Here is a 23,889-nt window from a genome sequence, read left to right as displayed (position 1 = left end):
CAGACACCACCCAAATACAGAATTTCGGGGCTGCAGGTTATTTTTCCAGATGGCCCATTCCCATTCCCAAGGCGATGCCTTGGATCTAATTGCCTCCCAGGCTGATGCAACCGAGAATGACCCTGAATTGGTGTGAGCCATACACGTCGATCTGGCTTGTTGGAAGGTGGGGCGTCCAATCTTTGGATGATATTTAGAACATGGTGGAGAGTTGGGTAAGATGTTGCCGGCAGATCCCAAGTACCTTCCACTAAAAAATCAGAAACTTTAGCCTCAAGAGTTCTAGGAATAAAATGGGGCTGCATTAGGTCGTCCACGCTCTGGTTACCAATCCACTTATCATACCAAAAGTTAATTGAATGACCATCTCCCATGACCCACCATTCAGATGTGCATACAATGTTCTAGACCTTACGAAGACCTGGGAGGATAGTTGAGGTTCCAATGGATTTTTAAAGAGATCCATCGGCCTTAACTAATCTCCCCCGCATGAAGGCTGCAAAGACAGAGGTGTCCGTTTTAATGGACCAAGCTAGTTTAGATAGAAGGGCCATGTTAAGCTCACTTAGGCGACGGATCCCAAGACCTCCTTCGCTTTTTGGCTTACAAACACTGTCCCACTTGACTGTTATGGCTTTAGTGTTACCAGACACTCCACACCAGGCTGTTGAGAGCCTTGCTGAGATGATTAAATTTGGTGTTTACAAAATATCCCTTTGACTGAGAGCACGTAGTTGAAGAAAGTCAAAGGAATGACCATATAGTTTTTTTCCGGCTGATCTTATCGAGGGCCTATGAGCCATTAGGAGGCACCGAAGGGGGCATCCGGGTGGGTGGGGTGTGGGACCTAAGGGGCAGTGACAGCTGCTTTGTGGCAGAGGGGGGGACTCGATATCGAACCTAGTCCTTGGCCTTGCATTCCATATACATGCGCAAGTACCATACTAAGTCGATGTCTTCCAAAGATAGACTTAGAGTGTTTCGATTGTGCAAATGTAAAAGATGAGCCTACCCCAAGTCTTATGGGCTTGTGGACTAGGACCAATTTTTTAAACTTGAAATAATTGCTTCATCCTAAAAGGGCATCTTTGTGTTGTACCAATGGACTTGGGCTACAACTTGGCCTTTAAAGTTTAAACTAATAAATCCCTAATCGGGGATGCGTCCCTGATGGCATCCCAAACTTCCCATTCAAAGTACTGGTTGTAAGTTTAAGTAGCTAATTAAAAGAAGGGTGGACTACCCATTCTTCTAACCAACATTAAAAAAAAAAAAAGGAAAAAAAATTGTAAGTAGTGAAATTCAGACCCTGTCTTCGAATCGAACGCCTCATCAACCTCACTTCCATCGCTACCACCGGTAACGAGAAGAACAGTAGGGGTAGTAAAACTATCACCACCAACGTTGCTGCAGCCAAACCCAAGAATTGTCTCCATCGCCGACTCATCTTCTTTACTAGGAATCAAATTTTTAACCTAGTACCGTTCACGATTCTTGAAACTCTACCCTGTTCTTCTTCGTTTCAGTTTCCTACTTGGCTTCTGGGGATATTTCTCTGTGGAAAAGAGGATTCTCCTCTTTGGCTTTCATTTCGTTTAGGGGTTTCAACTTGTTAGGGGGGTGGGGATCATTTGAAGATTTGAAAAAAAAAAAAAATAACAAAGAGAGAGAACCGTGAGAGTTTCAGAGGAGGGTTTCACGGAGAACAAGGAGGAATCAGAAGTAAGGGACTGTTGAGGACTCTCTCTCTCTCTCTCTCTCTCTCTCTCAAATCTCAATCGAGCTTGCTACCATCAACAGTAGTAGTGACCTTTCTGTGAATGTTAAAGGCTTTGAAACCCTTCCTCGATTTTGGTGCCCTTTAAACGTTAAATTAGAGAACTCTTCTGCAACTTTATTTAGTCTATCTGTATTGGAAGTATACAAGATGTTGCTACTGCCTTATTCAATCTATCGATCTTTCATGAGAACAAGGCATGCATAGTCCGGGCCAAAATCAGAAGTTAGCAGAGGGATTCAAAACCGTTCTTCTGAGTCTGCCTTTTCTAATTCTTGGTTCCAGCAGATCAGTAAGAAAAAAAAACCGATAAAAATCTATAACTGGACATTCATCAACAAATTGAATTCAGGCCCAATCCTGGCCCAGAGCTTGAGATTGCTACGGGGCTCGAGGCTTTAGGGTAACCATTTATTTAGGTTGTGAGATTGAAGGATGAGGGTGTTGGGTTTTGGGCACCAGTATTATGACTTGATTTATTGGGCCCATATTAATTCATTTAAAGGGGATTTAATCCAAACCGTCCATTGTGGGGATGGATTGTCTGGGGTTTATTTATAGAAACCATGGGTCCCTGCCGTTGCCCATTGTAATCTTGTAACTTGACTCACGAGAGTTACAGAGGGATAAATACTTGGGAAGAGAAGGCCCAAGGCTCAGGGCTAAGGGAGAACCTGGAACGTGAAGTAGCTCAGTTGGTTAAAGCTTTGTGGATCTGCATCAAATGAGAGAAAAGGTATGTAGATCAGTCTCATCTCCTTTATTATTCCATTGGTTGTATTCTAGTATATATGAAGTGAAGATCCTATTAATGGGTTGGTTAGTTAACCTAACAAGTGGTATCAGAGCCTGTTCTTCACATGCTAGAATCCATCATTACCAATAAAATAAATTTAAGGAGGTTTTCCTGTCAGAGCCCGATCTGGGCTATTATATGATGTATTTTACTGCAAATTGAAGGACTGCTTGTTATAGTTCAATTTTGGAATACATAAATATTTAAATCTATTAAATATGCTATATTTTTATGCTCTAAGATGTTGTATAAGATCCACCGATACCATTCGGTCAAGACCAGGAGAAAAAAAAAAAGTTTCAGCCGGCCAGAGAAGATTTTTTCAAACATTGGATAGCCAGCAGGGGTCTTTAAAGGTTGGGGGTCTTGCGTTTGCCGGTGGTATGGGCGGTGGTGGTCTCGTGCATCATCAAACTTGTTACAAAAAAACTTGTCGAAGTTTGTGGGTTTGTTTTAAAAACGTCATAGAGTCATGCAAGATGGGTTAGTTTATGGAGAAGAATTTCCTGACTCTTGGTCCTTTAAATAAAATAAAAAAAAATAATAAAAACAAAAAAGAGGGTTTGAAACGGTCCTTTTTGACTTGGTCAAAAAGGTACCATATTCTTGATATCTTTTGTTATATATAAAAATAAGTAAAATAAAAAAATCTGAAACGGTCCTTTTGTCTTGGTCAAAACTAAACCAGGTCATACCGGTTTGGGTGACCCAAGAATTGAACCCAATTTGGTTTGGTCCACGGTTCAACAAAACAATCAAGTTCAGACCGATACCGACCCGAACCAAACCCGGTTGGGCTACTCGGTTTACCTAAATAACCAACCCAGTGTGAAACCCGCCTCTAAAGCAGGTCTATTTGAGTCGGTGTAATATCTGGTTCAAGTTCAAGTACTATATGCCCCCGCGATGTGGGCATTGTCTATAAAAAAATGGATCTATTTATTTCAAATGTCGATCAATATGTATAAATCTTCTCCAGTTATCAAAGCCAAATTTCTATTTTTTTTAGTAATCTGAACCGACCGGCCGTGTTTATCGGACTACTACTATAGACTGGCCATATCGACTCATTATCCAGTTTTACCCTGCAGTCCTCGCATGTTCTAATTTTATTAAGGAACCCCGTATCACATGTCGGTACAATCCATAGTAAGTAATTTCTTACCAATCTATCCTTTGCAACCAAATCCAGTAAGGTTGTGGGACCGTCGCCTTATTTAATAATATTTTATTTCTCGAGACCCACACACCCCACTATTTTTCAATTACCATTATATCATTTCGATCAGAATACCATCTATATTTCGTATTATTTAACCGAGTCGTGTCTATGGGTCCCACATAAGCCTATCGGCCATTTAATTCATTTTAATCTCTTAGGGCCAACCAAACATAACCCAATATGCTATAGAGCCTAATTCTGTTTGGGCCAGCCAAACAGGCCCTAATAGCTTAAGCTTATAAATAGAAACTCATTCTCTTTTAGCCCTTAACCAAACAAGCCCTAAGGGCTATGTTATATAAGCAAATACATTGCTTTGATAATCCATTTTCTCAAACCTTAGGCTGGAATCGGTTGTGGGAAGAAGAAGAAGAACTTCAGAGAGATTGCTTGGAGACCCCTCTTTGATTGAATGCATGTTATTAGATCTTCATCCTTACTAATAGGTAAGCCCTAAACACTTCAATGGTTTCTCTTCTACTCTTGATCATCCTCTAAGTTCTAACTTGCTGTTCTTGAGTTCCTACAACTCAGCCCTCAAAGCTCTCTTTAATTCATTCATTTTCCTTCTTGAATTTATAAGTTGCATGTATGATCTCTTAATCATGTATGCATTTAGTGTTAATTAATCCCTTTGGACTATTGAGGTAAGCATGCATACCTCCACAGTACTCTTTTCTTTCTTCTCTTGCTGAAATTCTGTTGTTTCAAGCTAATTACCAAGTTTTAGCTTAATTCTTGAATTGATCTTAGATTAGAGTTTTTAATTCTTTGATCATACATGCATTGGTGTCAAAGTGACCCTATTGTAGTGCTCTTATCTTCTCTCTCTTCATTTTGACCCATTGGTTAGCTCTTGGGACCTAGAACATGGAAAAACCCCCAAAAACCCTAAGCTGTTTTGGGAGGCGGAGCATCAGAGCAGGCTGACCTGCCCTTCTGGAGCTTGAAGCTCCGGCCACCCCTGAATGACTTTTTGGGATCTTTAATGGGTTGGGATCGTTCTCTAACCTTTTAGGAAGTGTCTTAACCTTTCTGTAACTCTGTATTTAGGACATTGAACCTGTTTTGAACTCATTCTCCTTGGTTTTGGACACTCGGTTGAGTAGCCTGATCAAGACATCCAAGGTGAGTGGGGTTTTTGGTGTTGCTTGTGATTTATATTATATGCATGAACAATAGTTCCAAATCTGATTTTCATGTTTGAGTGCTCATTCTATTATTAGATAATATTGCATATCTAGGATTATGTATTGTTTATATTGAACATGTTGTGATATATTTGAACTCTTATTTTGGAATTGCTATCGTATAAGTTGATTTCATAAATGGTGTATGGATATGCAAAACTGGTTGTGACTGTTGTTTGGAACTGATATGCACTACCGCTTGTGTGACCCTGTGTTCTTGAGTGGACGTGTATATGGAACATGGTACACTCTTGAACACAACATGTCATCATCTAGAAATCATGGTTAGGATGGGAACCCCGAACTACAACCCTTACTAGCAAGGGTTCAGGTGCTGGGTAATCGGGTTACTGACGCTTGGAGCAAAGGGATTTAACCCAGGGTTAGGGGTACTTGACTATCGGGGTCTGCCCGAAGGTTTGAGCCAATGTACCAAGCGTGGAGGCGGGCTTCCTACTTGTATTGGCTGAGGGGGTGCGGCGGCGATAAAAGAAGTGACCCAAAGTACCCCTCGAGTCGATACCGTAGTTCATACCAATGACTTAGTCTGTTTGCTAGGTGGATTAATAAAAAGTGGAATTGAACATGCATCATATAATGTGATTGATGACTTCATTTAAAAATATATGATCATGCATCATTTGTATGCTGTGTGTTTTCCCCCTCATTGGGCTCAGTGTGAGCTCACACTCGTGGAAACCCTTTTTTTTAGATGACTATGCAGGTAACGTACTACCTGGTAGCGAGTTCGAGGATGATGATTTTGAGGACTTCGCAGACCGAGAGCCCGTGGAACACGAAGGGTCTTGCATCTGTGACATGTGCCCCTTCTCTTAGGTGGGCCTGATGGATTGAGCCGTTCCTTTTGATAGTTCTCTTTTAGATATACATAAAACTTAGTATATATATAAATACTCTTTTTGGATAACTGTAAATATGGGTTTTTGGGTTACTTAACCGAACATATGTATATAAGTTTATCACTCGGTCCTTAACGGATTTTTATGTAAATATTTAAGTTCATAGTATTTTTCCGCGGCTTAGATTCTCTGTGGTGTGTGCTTGGTAATTGTCCTGCACAGAGCTTCCTGGCTAGGTTGGGTGCGAGACCGCATCGGTTCATGCTACGCCTAGGCTGTCCCAGGTAGGGTGTGACACCCATGACCCAAAATTTTTTATCCATTGGGTTAGTCGTCGATCCGTCAGCATCTGTTGCCAGCAGCAACAACTCCAGTGGTTGACCGGCGATGGTCAAGTTACTTTTAAAAAAAAAAAAAAAACCAGTTTGGTGTAGTTTATAAACTGATTTTAGTTTCATTTCTATGTTTCTGTTTGCATTAAACAGAAACCCGTTTGGTTTGGTTTATAAACTGATTTCTGTTTCTATTTTCATTAAACAGAAACCAGTTTGGTTTAGTTTATATACAGATTTCAGTTACATTATTTCTGTTTCTATGTCAAAACAGAAAAGTATTCCATAACTGTTTTAGGACTGTAAAAGCATCATTTTTGTTCCAATTTTGTTCTAAATTGATGATTTTGTGTCAATTCTAGTACTTTAATGCTTGTTTTTAGTTATTTCTTTAACATTAATGAGCATGGAACAGTAGCTAGGCTAATATGACACGTAGTGTAGAGTATAAAACTGAATGTATGGTTGCTTAAATTATAAATTCTTTTATAACGAATGTAAATTTCTCATTTAACTGCGGTTTATAGGGTCATATTGGGTTATGGTAGAATAAGACTGAACCCACCAAAGTGGTAAGGTCTAATTTGACTATAGCGCATATGATCCAAGGATTAAAATAAGGGCAGCAAAGTAGATGGTTGATCATCTAAAGATGATGTCATCAAAGTATGTTAAATGCATACAAGGTAGGGAAAACCCTAATCTTAAAAGTGACTAGTCACCAAAGGTGGTGGTCCCTCTTAAGGTTAAAGTTGTCCAGCAGTTTTGCAAAGCAGATGACTGATCACCCAAATGTGATGTCATTAAGGTTATCAAGTAGGATTTGCAAAGTAGGTGACTGATCTCCCAAATGTGATGTTATCAAAGTTTTGAGAGAACCATAACATTTCAAGACCCATAGGTTAGAAATGTGGACATGGTTGTAACTCTTGTTTTAGCTAGTTTGTTCTGTTATAACTAGCATAGATTTGGCATTGGTTAAAAATCTTAAATTAACCTAACTAACAATGCATAAAACATTTATTTTTATAGTAATTACTAAACTCATATTTGTATATACTCAATTAAACTATTTAAATAGGGTCAATTGCATATAGATACTATAAGTCCATTCAATTTTACTTGGTCAATTTAGTTGTAAGTCTAGGGCAATGTATGTACTATTAACCTCTAAGAATACAAATAAGTAATTCTTTCTACAAATGTGATACATATCATGGGTGATTCATGAATGTATAACTAGAATTGGGGATCAGGATCATCTCCAGGGAGAAGGGAACGCCCAGGGCGCTGCCAGCAGTTGGGTTGTGTTGCACACATCCCTAGGGCTGCACCAAGATGTGTACGGCACAGCTCAACCGCTGAATGCCCCCTGGCACCCTGGGCCCATGCCTCCCTAGAGACGAGCTAAATTCTAGATTTGGTATGTAATTAGGTTGGCGTCTTTCATAAAAAAAAAAAAAAAAAAAAAAACAAAAAGTTGGTTTCAATTTCCAACCCCTTTAGATGACTTGTGTGGATTTTAATTATTTATTTATTAATCTCCTTCGATGCCTCAAAAGTACTTGAAAAGGGCATCTATACTTCTATAGGGTTAGATTCCGTAGTTGGAAATCATGTTTTTCAAAACCTGTTGATTAGGGAGAGTCAAATTTGATCAGAGCGAGTCATGGTTTTTCTTATTAATTTTTTTTAATATCTACCTTGTCCTTCTCCAACTGAGGAGGGACTGAGGCTGTATGGTTATTTCACTTGTGAGAAGTGAAAAAAAAAATATATATATTAATATTGAAGACAATAAACAAAAGTTCTAGGGTTTTGTTTACCTGTAGAGGAAACTTATGGTCTATGAATATTAAATGATTCACTATATTAAAAAATAAAATCAGATTCAGTGAGTTTCACATGACTCGGGCAAAAATACAGAGTCAATGAAAACTCAAACTATCTCGAAACTGATTTGGTCATCAGTTCTTAAATCTTGGTGAGTCTTCATGATCGCTAACCATGTTTCTTGTTTTTTTGACTTGAGTCGACTGACTCTTCAAGGTCAAAACCTATTTTTCCAACTATGATAGATTCATGAATACATGAATATCTATTATTTTAATAATTATACCTAGAATATATACAAAATATACCATGAAATACTTTTCATGCCTTATTGTTGAGGCAGATAACAAACATTAATAATAAGTAGTGGCATTTAACTTGCCACAGAAACCCATTAGCCGCCATAATGGATCTTACTAGTTTTCCAATGTTGAATTGTTCAATCCAATTAATGGGATTTTCTTATTGACACACCTTAAGGTGCAAAATATTTTGTAGCCTTACTTTTTGCGTTTTTTGTATAATACATTTGTTTTTTCAAATGAGGAAAGATACTATCATTTCATAGATACACAATAAAAATATGCAAGACAATGATAGTTTTTTTTTTTTTTTCGTAATGACATAATGGTTAGTCACTTTCAAGTTATTTTTGAAAACTATTTTATACTTGGACCGTTCACACACGACTCTTGAGATCTATTCTAGCCAACACACTTCACTGACGTACTGTTGATTGTAGATATTAAATTAATTCTTCCCAGTTCCCACATGCACTCACGCACGCACGCTAGGGTACACTATAAATACTCCCTTTCCCTTACAATATTTTCTCATCTCAAAGTTTAAGCAATTCCATATTTTCTGAGTCAGTCTTTAATTCTAAGATGGGTACTCCCAATATAATGGTAACCCTTACAACTAGGAAAAACCTCCTATTAGCCATCATCAGTATGGTCGGAATTTTAGGTGGGCTGATGCCAGAAACCGTTGTTGCTCAGACTTGTGGTTGTGCATCAGGACTTTGTTGCAGCCAGTATGGGTATTGCGGAACTGGCGACGCTTACTGTGGCACTGGATGCCAAGCGGGTGCTTGCTATTCGACTACTCCAACTTGTAATTGTGCATCAGGACTTTGCTGTAGCCAGTATGGGTATTGTGGAACCGGAGACGCTTATTGCGGCACTGGATGCCAAGCGGGCCCTTGCTATTCGAGTACTCCAAGTACTCCAACTCCAACTCCCAGTGGCGGGTCATCGTCAACTGTGGCTAATATAGTTACACAATCATTCTTTGATGGAATAATCAATCAGGCTTCCTCAAGCTGTGCCGGCAAGAACTTCTATACGCGTGATGCATTCCTCACAGCACTTGATTCGTATCCTAGCTTTGGCACCACCGGAACAAGTCTTGAAAATTACCAAGAGATTGCCGCCTTTTTCGCCCATGTATCACATGAGACTGGAGGTAATTAATTAAAGTTTTTCATCTCATTGAAGAAATATTATTCTTTAATTTATTATTTCATCAAGAAATTAAATTAGCTTCTTCTTAATTAATTTGAACTTTTTGTATATGTATGTGTGTATGCAGTCTTTTGTTACATAGAAGAGATTGGTGGCGCTTCTCAGAATTACTGCGATCCATCAAGCACACAGTACCCTTGTGTCGCCGGGCAAGGGTACTACGGGCGTGGACCGCTCCAGATCTCATGGAATTATAATTACGGTGCAGCAGGAAACAGTATAGGATTTGATGGGCTAAATAATCCAGGAATTGTGGCAACCGATGTTGTGACTTCCTTCAAGACAGCATTGTGGTTCTGGATGAACAATTGCCACTCAATCATGATTTCTGGCCAAGGCTTCGGGGCAACCATCCGAGCCATCAACGGCGCTATTGAATGCAATGGTGGTAACACAGCAGCTATGCAAGATCGTGTTACTTATTATGAGACCTATTGTACCCAATTTGGTGTCTCACCTGGTAACTACCTCACTTGCTAATTAATTAAAAATATAAGATGTTTTAATTTACATCTTTAATTAATTAATTAATTTATATAATTTTATTTAATTTCGTCCACAAAGAGGAAAAACAATAAAGATCGAATAAGTGTAATAAGTCCCAACTCCAAGGTGACAAAACATAAACATTTTGTACTGTTTTCAGATAATAAAGACTATTGCATGAAACCAAAAACTCTCTCTCTCTCTCTCTCTCTCTCTCTCTCTCTCTCTCTCTCTCTCTCTCTCTTAAAAGATCTGATTATATTAAAGAATAACAAGTAGAAAAAAAAAAAAAAAAAACAAGATATAAAAAATTGGCATACCCAGTTTAATACAATCACGAAATTATTAGGGGATTCCCACCTTCGGCATTGCAATCAACAAGGATCCCCAAACCATAAACAAATTAAACCGAGATGAAGAACCTAAATCTAGGTTTTCCCTGAGCATCAATCATCAACTCGTTCTTTATTTGGAAAGGGAAGTCATTCAAAGTGGAAGACGTCCCACTCTTGGCAGCCTCTTTAGCAAGATATTCGGCAATCAGATTAACTTCCCAATAACAAAGAGATATTTCTCACAAGATTGAAGATAAATAAGGCTGTAGAAATATCCAATCTTGAAGAACAAACCAAAAAAACACTCTTGCTTGAACTAAGCTCACCACCGGCTTAACCTCCCAAGATGTGCATATTTTTTGGGCTTTTGCAAGGTTTTCCAAACCTTGGGAGGTTCCCTAAGAGGCATTGACATTCATCTGTGTTCTATTATCATCATTGTCGAGGGAGTTGATAAAACTACAATGTCTACACTTACACGTCCCAGACAGAGAATGGTGTGTTGGTTGAGCTATTCAGCCCTACCCCACTCCTCAACCACTTCTCCTATACATCCCCTTCATCTCCTTCTATTGTTCCTATCTGCCATCTTTTCTCCCTAAGTTTTCCTTTCTTTTTCCACAACAACCACTCTCATAAATCCAGAATTTCTTTTCGTCATTATTTTTGCTGAAATCTATTTGAAAACCCATAAACTTACATAGTAGTGGTTGAGGCCACTAAGGCACTCAATCATAACCGTATACACTCCCACATATATACTCACAACAACACACACCTATAGCCACATGGACAGTAACACATCCTATAAGGATTTTTTCAAATGCGACGTGTGGGCTTAATTAATTATCGGGTCGATCATTGATGGGGATCAAGAAATACAAGAGTTGACGTGGCTTGCTACTATTTTATTGAGATGGATCGGACCAGCCTGACCCATTGTGGAAGTGGGTTAGGGTTTGGGGAGTATTATAAATACTAATGATGAGGGGTCCCTACAGTCACTATTCTGTTCTCTTTTCTCTTTTCTCCACAAGAAAGGGAACTCTGTGGGAGAGTCTAGGAGACTGTAAAAGACCCCCATCGCAGTTATTTGCAAACAATAACAGACGGATTGCTGCTATTTGTGGGTATATTCTTATCTCGTCTACATCAACAAGCGTGGTGCAATGTACGCCTTACTTTCCTTGCTCTTTGGATTCAATCGTGTTCTAGATCTCTGTATGGGGAAGGATTCGAGTTTGACAAAACTCTTGATTGTTCTAACAAGTGGTATCAGATCCATCCACACAGACCTAGAATCGATTGATTGCCAGTTTATGAACATGAATCGAGTTTTTTATGGCGGAAAAATGAATTTTTTGACTGGATGTTTAGCAAAATCGTACGTTTTGGCCGTTGCCGGATTTTTCCACCGGCGAAAATCAAAAATTTTTATATGAGTGCATAGTGCTCGTTGAGACGATCGTGACGATGTGTGGATCATCACCACCGGTGGTCGGACGCACTGGCACGTGCTGGCCAAAGGTGCGAGTGAGATCCACGTGCCAACGACGATTATTTAAAAAAAAAAAAACAAAATTAATCGTAGCGCTTATGGCGTCATCTGACGTCACGACGATGTCAGCTGTTGGTTGCGGGTCACGTTTGACCTGATCAGAGCTGACCCGACTCGGGGCAAAGTTGACCCAGACCCGGTCAAAGATTCTTGACCCGGTCAACATTGACCCGACCCGAGACTCGAGTTTTGACCAATTTTTTGGCCTGATTTTTCTTACCCGGGTGGCACGATAAGTGGGTCGGCGGTCCAGTTCAAGAGAACCAGGTTTGGCCCGTTTGGTTCGTTTGTCCCGATTTGGATTGGTTTAACCCGGTTCGGCTCGCCTTTAACAAAAAAAAAGGGAAAATGACCAGAAAACTTCAAATGGACTATATGGGTTCGTTTGGATGAATTTTGAGACGCGATTTTTTCTAGTGTGTCTGTTTTTTTGTGCTCTTTGTTTTGATATGCAATTCGGTATATCGTGGATAAGCAGAGACTATGATTTTGACAGTTTTTACGTTTCTCAATTGTTTTGGGAACAAAATCAACTGTTTGTATTTCAGAACTGTTCTAGAACGTTTTTTTTATTGTTCCAGAGCTGTTTTTCCTGTTTTGGAATGCCGTTTTGATTGGATTCTATCTTGGGATGCCCCATTTTGCTTGTATTTTTCAAGGCCGACGTTTTTGGGTATCCTGTTTGAATAATATTGTTGAATTTATGGGACCCTTTAATGACGATTGTGTCACCTTCGAATGGCAAAATGGGCGTGGAGCATCCGATTGGTCTTGTTTCGATCGTAATTTTAAGACCTACCCACTGGTACCTAGTTTTGAGACGTTTAATACTTCCAGCGACCTGTTTTGGATGATTATGCTACTTTGAGCATATTTGAACTATTTTGGGTTGACCATTGCCACTTGAACGATAAATGTGCATATCACAACATATTATAGACGATCAATGTGTTTACTTCCACATATATTGTTGTATAACAGGTTGAGGAATTATGAGAGAGTAAAATGGTGATCCACCAAAGTGGCCCATTGAATCCTTTTTTAGTTCTGTCAAGGCAGCGGAATAGGTGACACTAGCCCAAAGACAATGTTGCCAAAGATTGACGAGGTGATGTGCACATAAATTGGAAGGGATAGTGGTCTAAGGGTTCCAGTTGCCCAAAGATACTGGAATTTCTGAAAACTACTGATCTTTTCACGGAAAGACAGTGTGTCCATCCAAAGATAGTGTACTCAAAGAATTTAGGATGCGTGGCCTAGGGGTTTTCTTACTGCCCAAAGGTGGAGGAAAATTTTTGAAAGTCATCGACATCTCGTGGTATTTGTAGTGCGATAAATCATTATAAAATTAAGGTGCATAACCTAGGGGTTTCTCTATCACCCAAAGGTGGAGGGAGATTTTTGAAAGTTGTTATTATCTCGCGGTACTTGTGATGCGCTAAAGACGCGTGCATTTTGACCTGAAAAGGCAAGAATGCAATATTGTGAAGAAATATTGTTGATTGATATTTATCATCTTGATTGCATACATATTTGTGTATCTGGTGTGTTGTTGATGATAAATGTATAGAACCACTGATTTTATGATAATATGTTGACACATGTTTGAATGATTAATAGATACGCGATGGTAAAAGAACATGTTGATTTGTGCAATATAGAAACCTTTGATATTGTTATGTTGTATTTTCATATGTTGATGGAAAAGTTATGTTATTGACGAATGATAACTTACTATGGTAGATGAAATAATAAATAATTGATTATGGTAACTGACGGTTAACTAACGTGCATAACGAATCATGAACGAAATAATCCATCAATAAGAATTGTAATGATGAAAGATTATTTTAAAATCAATTTGTAACCTATGGGGTATAACCGGCCTTGAGCCATTTGACGGAAACTACCTCGGTAGCATAAATTGAAAGTATATTAATAGTATGAAATGATAAAGCCAAACACTGAAATAAAATAAGAAATAATGAAAGGAATGACTGAGCGAATTAAAATTCACAGAGAACATAATGAAGAAATTGATGCACTTAACAAACAACGATTATGTCCTTGATGAAATTGATATCTAGTTACATAAAAGAAAGAAATGAAGAATATTGAAAATGGTGACTTAACTGAGAACAAAAGAAGTAATCAGTTCAAATAGTTTAATGGTTTTGATTACTTTGTTTAGAATTTATGGTTTGAATTTTTATTTTCAAACTTGGTTGATTCGGTTTGTTCGATTCTCTTGATCAGTGGGAGTACTTCTTTACATGATTGATTTGTTTGTGGATTGATAGTTCTTTTTATTTCATTGATATGCCTGTTGAGTGGGAGAACTTAAAGATATATGTTTCATTTTGATTATGATGCTTCTGCTCGATGTGATGAATAGCAGTTGCATGCATGCATATGATTGATATGTTGAAGGCTGTTTTGGTCTAAGGATGTTCGATTGGCAACGAGCCAAGTCGTTCAGCTATTTCTAGCCATGGATGTTCAATTGGTGATAAACCAAGTCATTCGATTACCAACGAATATGACGATATTCAAGGTAATCTATGAGTGGTACAATGCTCATGATACGTTCGAGGACCGACAAGGAATGATGATGATATTTATGTGATCACAGACGTGTACGACATTCCTTGTACAAAATTATCTCAAGGCGGTTTATGTTAGTAAGTAAATCCTTGTTTGTAGCTAACAGAAAGTGATATGTCGTATGTTGAGGTGTACTTTCTACTGTTGCTTGACATCGATATATTTGTTAACTAGATCAAGGTTTAGTAGCATTATTGTTGTATTGAGATTCTATGGCCACTTCTGATAATGATGACCTTATAATTAATCTAGCCCAAGTGGGAGATTGTTAGGATTTTTTCAAATGCGACGTGTGGACTTAATTAATTATCGGGTTGATCATTGATGGGGATTAAGAAATACAAGGACTGACGTGGCTTGCTACTATCTTATTGAGATGGACCGGACCGACCTGGCCCATTGTGGAAGTGGGTTAGGGTTTGGGGAGTATTATAAATACTAACGATAAGGAGTCCCTGCAGTCACTATTCTATTGTCTTTTCTCTTTTCTCCACAAGAAAGGGAACTCTGTGGGAGAGTCTAGGAGACTGTAGAAGATCTCCATCGCAGTTGTTTGCAAATATCAACATAAGGATTGCTGTTGTTCATGGGTATATTCTTATCTCTTCTACATCAACAAACGTGGTGCAAGGTACGCCTTACTTTCTCTGCTCTTTGGATTCAATCATGTTCTAGATCTCTGTATGGGGATGGATTCGGGTTTGACAAAACCCTTGATTGTTCTAACACACCCATCCATACACATATTGCCACATGGACAACACAATACACGCATACACACACACACACACACACCAGCAGGGGAAAGTAGAGTGTTAGAAAAATAGCAATAAGGGTAGAAGTATAAGACTTATCTGTTTTGTGTGATAGATTGTATGTCATCAAAATATTCTCGTAGAAGTTGGACAAGGGATTGATAGCACCAATATCATCCTTTTGTATCACTTGAATAAGCAAATCTATACTTTGAGCTGAATCATATTTAACGTACTTTCCTTAAGGTATTTAAACAGCCTGAATATGTGTCAACTGGATTGATTTTACGTTCTCACCTCCAAGATAAAAACAACTCCAATCACAAATGACAGCACCCCAAGTGTAATTACTATACGGAGTATCCGAAGGTAATACTCACTAATTCATTAATAAGACTCACTATGATAGAGAGGGAAACAAAACTTAAGATTGTTTCAAAAATGTTAGAGAAAAAGGCAAGATCCCCTCTCTTTAAATAGAAGAGGAAGAGATATTGCTAAGAGGTGTCTCCAAAAGGTATTGCCCCAAGACATGTCTTTTCCCACAAGGCTTGTTTGTTAACCATTCAAATAAGACTTCCAATAGACACACCCATGGGCTATTTAATTAGGTGACTATTAGAAAAAGACTCAACCCTCTAACACACCTTTTATAAAATAAAATAATATTTTAAGTCTATAATTTTAAAATGATTTAAAATTCCAACACAGGATGATTGCCGGTCACTATTGCAGCGGGCCAGAGCTGGTGGCCGAGCCTACTACAGGCTGACAGCAGCCCATCCTCCTATTCCCATCTTCTTCCTTCAACTCTTCTCACTTCTCCACTCCTTAATTTCCTTTTTCTTCTTCCATTTCTGAATTGAAATCCCCAGAAAATGTAAACCCACAACCCTAGAGCAGAGATCGATATGCATAAAAGAAAAAAAATGGGAAGTAACTTACCTTTCTTGTAGAATTTACTCCCCCATAAGCTTGAATCCTCAAGTCTCCACTATTCACCAAATCCTTGTTCCAATAATGCAAACCAACCTTGATTATTTCTTCAAATCTCTTCTTCTACTACTCCTTTTTGCTTGAATCTCCACCAAAATCAAAATTCTCAAAAACAACACACTCAAAAAACCTTTGCTGAACCCTCTCAAACTCACAAAGCACTCACCCAAAACCCTTTCTTTCTTTCCACGGTTTTCTCTCCTCTTCCTTGTCGATTTCTTTTCTTTTCCTCTTGTTTTTCTATAAAATGTAGCAAATGCAAGCAAATGAGAAGGGTCAACTTTACCTCGAATCGTTATCCTCTTCAATTCCTTGCCCGCCCCTATTCTTCCAATTCCTCACATAGGCAGAAATGACTATCCTACCCCCTGCCTGAACACACTGCCCAAGGTGGGGTCCACTCCCCCCTATAAGAGGAATTGGAGGAATTGGAACGAACAGCGAATCGGAGGTGATAATTATTCCTTTACCTCTCACTTAAACCAATAGGGCCTCATTTAACTGAAAAGCTTGGGTATCCTTCCCTCCATGAAAAGACCAATCACCCTTTGCCTTAAACTCATAATACCATGCAGCCATTTGACCAGAGAAACTTACCTTCCTACCCTTTGCCTCATTTACTAAAACCGTAAGGCCATCAAAAAGGTTTTGGGCCAAATCAGGTGGTGTGGATATCGAAAAAATTGTTGTACGCAAATTGGTAAATTCCCATTAGAAAAAGTATCAAATGATAATGATTTTGAACGAAATTTTACATACATGCTCAAAATAACTATATGAGGCTACATACAAAATTTTAGCTTAATCCGAGGTGGTTCAGAAATCGACAATATTACCATGAGCAAAATAGTCATTTTCGCAAAAAATGTTGAATTTGGGTGAAATTCTGCACAAGGACCTAAAAAAGTTATTTGACATTGTCCTAGGGGTTTTAGGTTCTATTTGGTAAGGTTTGGGTATAGGAAATGGGTTAGGGTTGAAACGGTAATTTTTGCCATTTCGTTGCCACGAAAATGAACTGAGCCCTGATCATCATTGCCAAGACATATTTCCAAGATGTCAAAATGTAGTGTCTACAGGTTTCATTTCAAAAATCTACTCCGAAAATCCTATACTAGTTGAAAAATGTTTCTTGGATGGTCCCCTTCATCTTTATCTATCCCTCCTGCTTCCCCTATTGATATTTTATCTTGTTCACTTTCTGATTGCACTAAGATACCAGCCTTGGATCATATTATATTGATTATTGATGGTGTTTTTGATCAGCTTTCTAAGGAGGTAAGATGGGCCTCGGTTGTTATATTATAGGGTTGATGTTCACTGTGTCGCAGCGAAACCTACATCCAAACACATGGGCCTTCCATTCAGGGGGGGCAGCGTGGTCATTTCACTCACCCCCATGTGTCTTGACGCAGCCTGTGCCATCAGCACAGAAAACATTCTCCCTTTATTGTATTATAAATTTTCTTTTCTTGCAATAGACTATGGTGGTACAGGAAACAGGTTTGAAGCAAAAGCCTTGGGACTTTTCCAAGGGATCCAAGAAGCAGTACAGTTACTTAGGTTGCGAATCCCTAAAAGTGGATGCATTCCCATTATTTGGTTCAGAAGGTTTCAAAGTCAATAGATTGCCATTGGCCATGGGAGAGCTTAATGTAATGACTCCTCTTCACCAATAGCTGTAGAAAACTCACTTCTAAAACTTACATCCGATCATGCCAGTCCAAGTTGCCTTTGACTAGCCCTAAGCATGACTCTTGAGTAGGGATGTAAACGGATCGGATTCAGCTCAGATAGTGCTATATTCGTATCCGCATCTGATTAGCTTTCGGACGAATACAGATATGGATATGGATACGGATATCGATCGGATATTTTATCCATTTACATGTAAATATAGCTTTTCGGATAGCTATAGCATATCCGTATTCGTATCCGTTTAGCTTTCGGATGGATTTGGATGGTGCTAAACAGATACGGACACGGATACAGAAACGGATTTTGACTATTCATTTACATCCCTACTCCTGAGATCCAAGACGTAAAGTGGTTTCTAACCCCCACCCCCTCTCAGACTGATTAAAACTCTATATTTCTTGCACTCTTTTTTTTTTTTGGTAGGAACATTTCTTGCACTCACCAAACCTTTCTCCCATTTTATTGCTTGAGAATAAGTAAAAATTAATAAAGAAAGAAAGAAAAAGTTTTTTTTTTTTCAAATGGCCTACTTAAGTAGAAAAATCCAACAAATGTTTAATTTTGATATGTACTAGAGTGATATGATAATTCTGATCATTGGATGTTTAGAGGATAGGGTGGATCGACTGTGTCAAATTACTAATCTAATTCAATCAAACATCCCCCATATAGGGGCATGTATCCTGACGTATGTCCATGCACACTTAATGTTACTTTGACAACTATTGTGTCCTCTCTATGCCTATGGATTTTCATAAGCTTAATTTTAAATGTAGGCAAAGACCTTAGAATTTACCTATCTATAAAATTTAAAATTTAACCCTCACCTTAACTGACATGTGACCAATTTTAAGGAATCGTTTGGAGATTTCTTACTAGTAGAGCCACCTAAAGAACCCTCTCCCATAAAATAAATAGAAAGAACGCGCGTATAGACACATATAAATGAAATGTATCTATGCAGGGTGACAATAACCTATCACCATCCTATGTGAACACATAAGATACAAAACTTGACAATAACCTATCATCATCCTATGTGAACCCACAAAAGACAAGTTTTTTTAATATAGCTAGCTATATAAGACAAAAGAGAGGGTTTCCCACATTGCCAACATGGGAAGGAATCTATACACTATCACCAATTTAGTGGTCTGAAAAAAATGTATCAATTCATGTGGATCTCACATTTTAAAAATAGATATAAAAATAAAAAAGAGGAAAAGAATACTACCTGGTTGTGTGTGGTCCGCATGACTCTTGCGCCTAGATACAACAACACACGAAAGTATCGCACTACCCCCATTAAAAGGTGAAAATCTTATCCAAAGTGATGCTTGCGCGCGCATGCAAGCTCTAAAGGCCCAAGCAGTGACATCTTTCCATAAAAAAATAAAATACATGTGTGGAGCTCTCACTTTTTTGTAAGAAGTAATGTGAAAAAATCTGCACACAGACACTATGCGGATCTTTTTCATAAGGTAAAATAATATAATGAGAGAGAATTTCTCGTGTTGTCAGCGTAGGAAAGAATTTGCACACTACCACCGCATAGTGGTCTGAAAATGATATCAATCTCTGTAGACCCTACATTTTCAAAAAGTTTAGAAAATGCATGTGTGGGTCTCTCACTTTTTGTAAGGAGTTATGGGAAAGGATTCACACTCGGTGTGTGGATCTCTTTGCATAAATAGTATGGCTTATAGTAACACTCTCTCTTCTACTTGACCGTGTGGATCCATATAAATAAGGGAAAATAATACCATTTTCCAACCCCTCATTGGTGTAACATGAGGATTTCTTTCTTATGCTGCCCTTGCATAAAACCCTCCCCCTATTCTTATTATACAAAAGCCTGAACTGAAAATCATTTCTACGGGAAGCTTCCGGGCATGATTGACCAAGTTTCCCAATTTAGGGATCAAAACTCAAAAGTGAAAAACCCTGACTAGCCTGGTCTGGATTTACACGACTTCTAGCCTTCTAGGTCCCATGCGGGTCTGCCTGACCATGGTCCATCACCATCAGAGACAGCCCAGGCCCATTGTTCTCAGGGTTGCTTGGGACCTCTTAACACGTGCCAGGGAGCACACGTGTGTTCAAATAGTGCCCAGAAACTTCCATAAGAAAAAAAACAAAAAAGGAGCAGGAAACTATGGACGATAGAATATACTAAAATGAAAACGTTGATTTAGGACTTAGTGGAGGCCCAACATCCAAGGTCAACGATAGTAAAGAAACTATATAATGCAGTTATATTAAACTAATAATTAGAGTAATTACCAAAAAAAAAATAATTAGAGTAATTAAAAAATTTTAAGAACCAAATTTACATATAATCACAGATTCACCGTCCATATAAAAAAGAGTATCCACCAATCCAAAAGAAAAAAAAAAGTAAAAAAAAGGCCCACCATGGGGTGTCCAGTTAGAACCTTCCATCCCCAAATGGAACTTCAAAAGCCAAACAATCCCTTATACTTATTTTTTTTTATTTATTAATAAACACTTAAAGACAAACAAAAATGAAAAACAAAAAAATCACCGCCAACCAAGTCTGAACTCTGAAGGCTGATGAAAGTTGTCTATACTCTTTCGGGCAAATCCGGGCAACCAAAACCGCGTAACACAACTCCTGCCCAGACATCCCAAAGCTGCCCGTCTAGCTGTTTCCATCACCTTGCCAAGTAATTAAGAAAAAAGAGACCAAATAATTAATTAATTAATGGAAACAAATTCCCTCTCTAATCTCTTCGTTTTCTGATCTACAGGGAAGACAAAGTATTCATCTTCTGAGAATCTGAAAAACAAATTTAATTATATGTGCAATTCTGATGCAGCGAAAGGGGAACTTTGAGTTTCTTGGGTTGAAAGACGATTGAGCATTCGATGTTTCTGTAGAACAGAGGTTTAACCAGACGACCCAGAACGTAAGCTCTTGAACGGACTATGAAATCAAGTTTCAGAGGCACCGGCGCCGTCAGGTTTCCTCCTAAACTGCTCAGAGTCGCTCCACCTCCATACAGAGGAATCTGGTTTCCGGAAACCACCACTGCCACCGTTCTCTGGCTTTTCCTTGATTGATAAAAATAATTCATCTGCAGTCACCCAATTGACCCAAAAACACAAAATCAGAATAAAATGTGAGGAACCCAGAAGAAAATTTTGATAAAATTGAATAATCTTAGTAAATCTTAACCCATTTATCTCAAAATTATGAGAAAAAGAGAAGATTTTTGAGCAGGAATGTTGTTGCTTACCGTTCCAGCGCCCACGGTAAGCTGGTAGTATTTCAGATCGAGCGGTGTTGATGTTACATGGACTCCAAAAAAAGTTGCAGTGTTGCGGTACGTAAATTTGACAGTGGAGTTCATTGAGGCCATATCGGTTGCTACTCCTGAGGAATCCGAACCAGCTGAAATGGAGAAGTGGTCGAATGTAATGCTCTGCAAAATTAACCAATAAACCAATCCACCCATTTCAGAGAAATGTTCCTCGAATCGTTGAACTCAAGAAAGGGGAAAAGGTAATACAGAAATGAAATTGAAGATGAGTTTGAGAATGGAAATCAATTTCATACCTGCACGGTGATAATGGGTTTCTGAGGTAGACTAGCACCCCACAAAATCAAGGAAAAGAGGGAGAAAAGAATGATGAATCCAAGAACAAAAGCAAGAAGATAACATCGACGGGAAAGGCTTTTTTCGGTTCCGTCAGCGTCAAGTAGACCTTCTTCTTCGATTGCATCGAAGGGTTCCTTCCAAGGCTTATGGCTCTTGCGATGACCACCACGGGAGACTTCATTAGGTAAGATCTTGCCGGAGCCTGACTTCAGGAAACCAGAGAAGCGGCTTGCAGAGGACTCTCTAGAATGTCGACCTACGGAGGAGTGAGAATGAGGAGGTGAACCCATGGGGCTAATCACCGGAGTTGAATGGATCGATCCGTTCGTCTTCCCCCCATCGTGGGAGTCTCTCGATGGGCTCTGTACGTAGTACACCGGCCGTCCTCGAGGCGGCGACCTCGTCGGAGACGATGCCGTCACACTCGTCACCTCTGAATTGGTCTTTGCGTGCATTTTTTCTTTTTTTTTGGCTCGATCACTTGCCGATCTTCACTTTTGCAGACAGAGATTCACAAATGTAAGCAAGAGAATCACCAGACTCTCAGAGAGAGAGATGAGCAGAGTAGACTTTAGAGTTTAGAAAAATGGAGATCTTTCTTCTTATCAATCCCTGTATTTCCGTTACCCCTCTCTCTCTCTCTTTGTCTTGTTCAGAAAATCATGCAAAATGTCACTCTCTTCTTAATAGGTATAACTCTTGAGGCTTTGTTGACTCTTTATGTCTGAAAGGGAAAGAGAGTAAAAGAAACCTCCTTCGGTTCCTCCCTGCCAAACCTCCCTCAGGTCAGTGGATTTTAAAAACGGAATCGGGGATGACCGATTCAGATCGGATTGGAATCCGTCCGATTCAGACGATTCTCTACGATTTGGTGATGAAAATTGAATCGGCTTTGGAATTGGGAATCAGCTAAATAATCGGTCTGATTTAAGTTAAAATATGAAGAAATGACTAGGAATCGGAATTGGTGTCAGCTAATTCCAATACAAATCGATTGATTCACTGATTCAATTCCCGATTCTTGGAACCATGGAAGGGAGAGAAGTGGCAATTCTATCCAACCGTGATTAGGGATGTCAACCGGTCGGGCTCGATAGGTCTCGGTCGGGCCTGAAAGGGCCTCACCAATTTTATAGGTTACATTGTGTTTGACCGTTTAGGCATTCGGGTTTGCATTGGGCGGGCATGGTACAGTTTCATTACGGTTGGTCGGTGTTCGATTTTTAATCGATGCAACCTTATTTGGACTAAATGGACCTGAAACAGGTCTCGGTCGGGTTAATGACCTATTTAACTTTAAACGGTCGGGCTAATTGATGTTTCAGATCAAATGTCATGTAATGGATTCAATCTTTTTAAATTGACACTTCTCAGCACTGATGTTAATACAACATTATACCCTTCAATGGGTTCCATCTCATCAACAGTGAACGATTTGAGTGAAATAATAGTAGAGGTGGGTTCAGGAAAGGAGTAGTCAATTTGGCTATTTCTTCTTCTTCTTCATTTGCTAAGTTGTCTATTAGCTTCATCAGAGGTGGGTTCAGGCCAAAACTCATCCAAATATAGCCGTCATGACTTCCCCTCCGACTTCGTTTTTGGTGCATGAACTTCGGCTTATCAGGTACAGTATCATCAAGAACCTTATATTAGATCTCCTGTCATCAAATTGAAACTGAATTATTTCTTTATGGAAGATTAGATTACAAGGAGTTAATCAAATCATAGATAAGAAAATACTAAGTATATTTGTGGTGGTGGTTTGTGTTGAAGGTGAAAGGAGAAACAGGAGAGGATGGAAGATCACCCAGTTCCTAGGATATCTTTACACATCAAGGTCGGACTAGCATTCGGATGGTCCTGTCGGGCCCCCGACGGGCTAAGACCCCACACCGAGACCGCCCAATTACTAAACATGCAGAGCTTGCCGGGCTTTAGTCAGGCGGGTTCGATCGGTTTTGCCGGGCCGAGCCTTGAATTGACACCCCTAACCGTGATTATTATTAGGGAAAATTACATGATTAACTACTTTTGGGTTTCATTTACATATCTGTCCACCCTATGTTTGAATTAACAAAAATAGACAAAAACAAGTTTAGTTTTACAAAACTAGATAAAACAATGACTCTCCTTCCTTCCTCGGCAGTTCCCCTCTGAAAAAATCTCTTTGTTTTTTTCCTCTATTACTTGGGATAGCAGAATGGCAGTGGCTGGGACAAGGGTAAGGTTGCAAGGAACGGAGGATGCCAAGGCGAAAAGGCAATGATAGGGGTAAAATGTCTAAAAAAGCAAGTGTGA

At 39.0% G+C, this 23,889-nt stretch overlaps 3 protein-coding genes across 5 annotated transcripts in view; 1 reads left to right on the top strand and 2 right to left on the bottom strand.

The window, feature by feature from the left end:
* Positions 1-8,897: 8,897 nt before the first annotated feature.
* Positions 8,898-10,016, top strand: LOC122663130 (chitinase 6-like). The gene is made up of 4 exons (XM_043858831.1): positions 8,898-8,918; positions 9,031-9,225; positions 9,324-9,477; positions 9,604-10,016. The coding sequence occupies exons 1-4, from the start codon at positions 8,898-8,900 to the stop codon at positions 10,014-10,016; spliced, it is 783 nt and encodes a 260-aa protein (XP_043714766.1).
* A 209-nt stretch (positions 10,017-10,225) lies between these two features.
* The window catches only part of LOC122662313 (probable receptor-like protein kinase At1g49730), a 36,262-nt gene continuing 22,598 nt past the window's right edge, over positions 10,226-23,889 (bottom strand). For 2 of the 3 annotated variants that reach the window (XM_043857911.1, XM_043857909.1), the window contains exon 11: positions 22,217-22,232. The gene's annotated coding sequence lies outside the window, so the exon portion shown is untranslated. Of the gene's footprint in view, positions 10,267-22,216; positions 22,233-23,889 lie in introns of those variants that run through there. The other variant, XM_043857910.1, reaches the window with a different exon arrangement.
* Positions 20,764-22,075, bottom strand: LOC122662314. Its single transcript, XM_043857912.1, has 3 exons — positions 21,549-22,075; positions 21,229-21,414; positions 20,764-21,066 (listed from the first exon to the last, which is right to left on the bottom strand). The coding sequence occupies exons 1-3, from the start codon at positions 22,044-22,046 to the stop codon at positions 20,782-20,784; spliced, it is 969 nt and encodes a 322-aa protein (XP_043713847.1). The 5' UTR covers positions 22,047-22,075; the 3' UTR covers positions 20,764-20,781.

The sequence above is a fragment of the Telopea speciosissima genome, chromosome 5 (genome assembly GCF_018873765.1).
Source record: "Telopea speciosissima isolate NSW1024214 ecotype Mountain lineage chromosome 5, Tspe_v1, whole genome shotgun sequence".
NCBI classification, from domain to species: Eukaryota; Viridiplantae; Streptophyta; class Magnoliopsida; order Proteales; family Proteaceae; genus Telopea; species Telopea speciosissima.
Note: the sequence above shows the minus strand (reverse complement) of the source record. Positions and strands in the feature narration are given on the sequence as shown.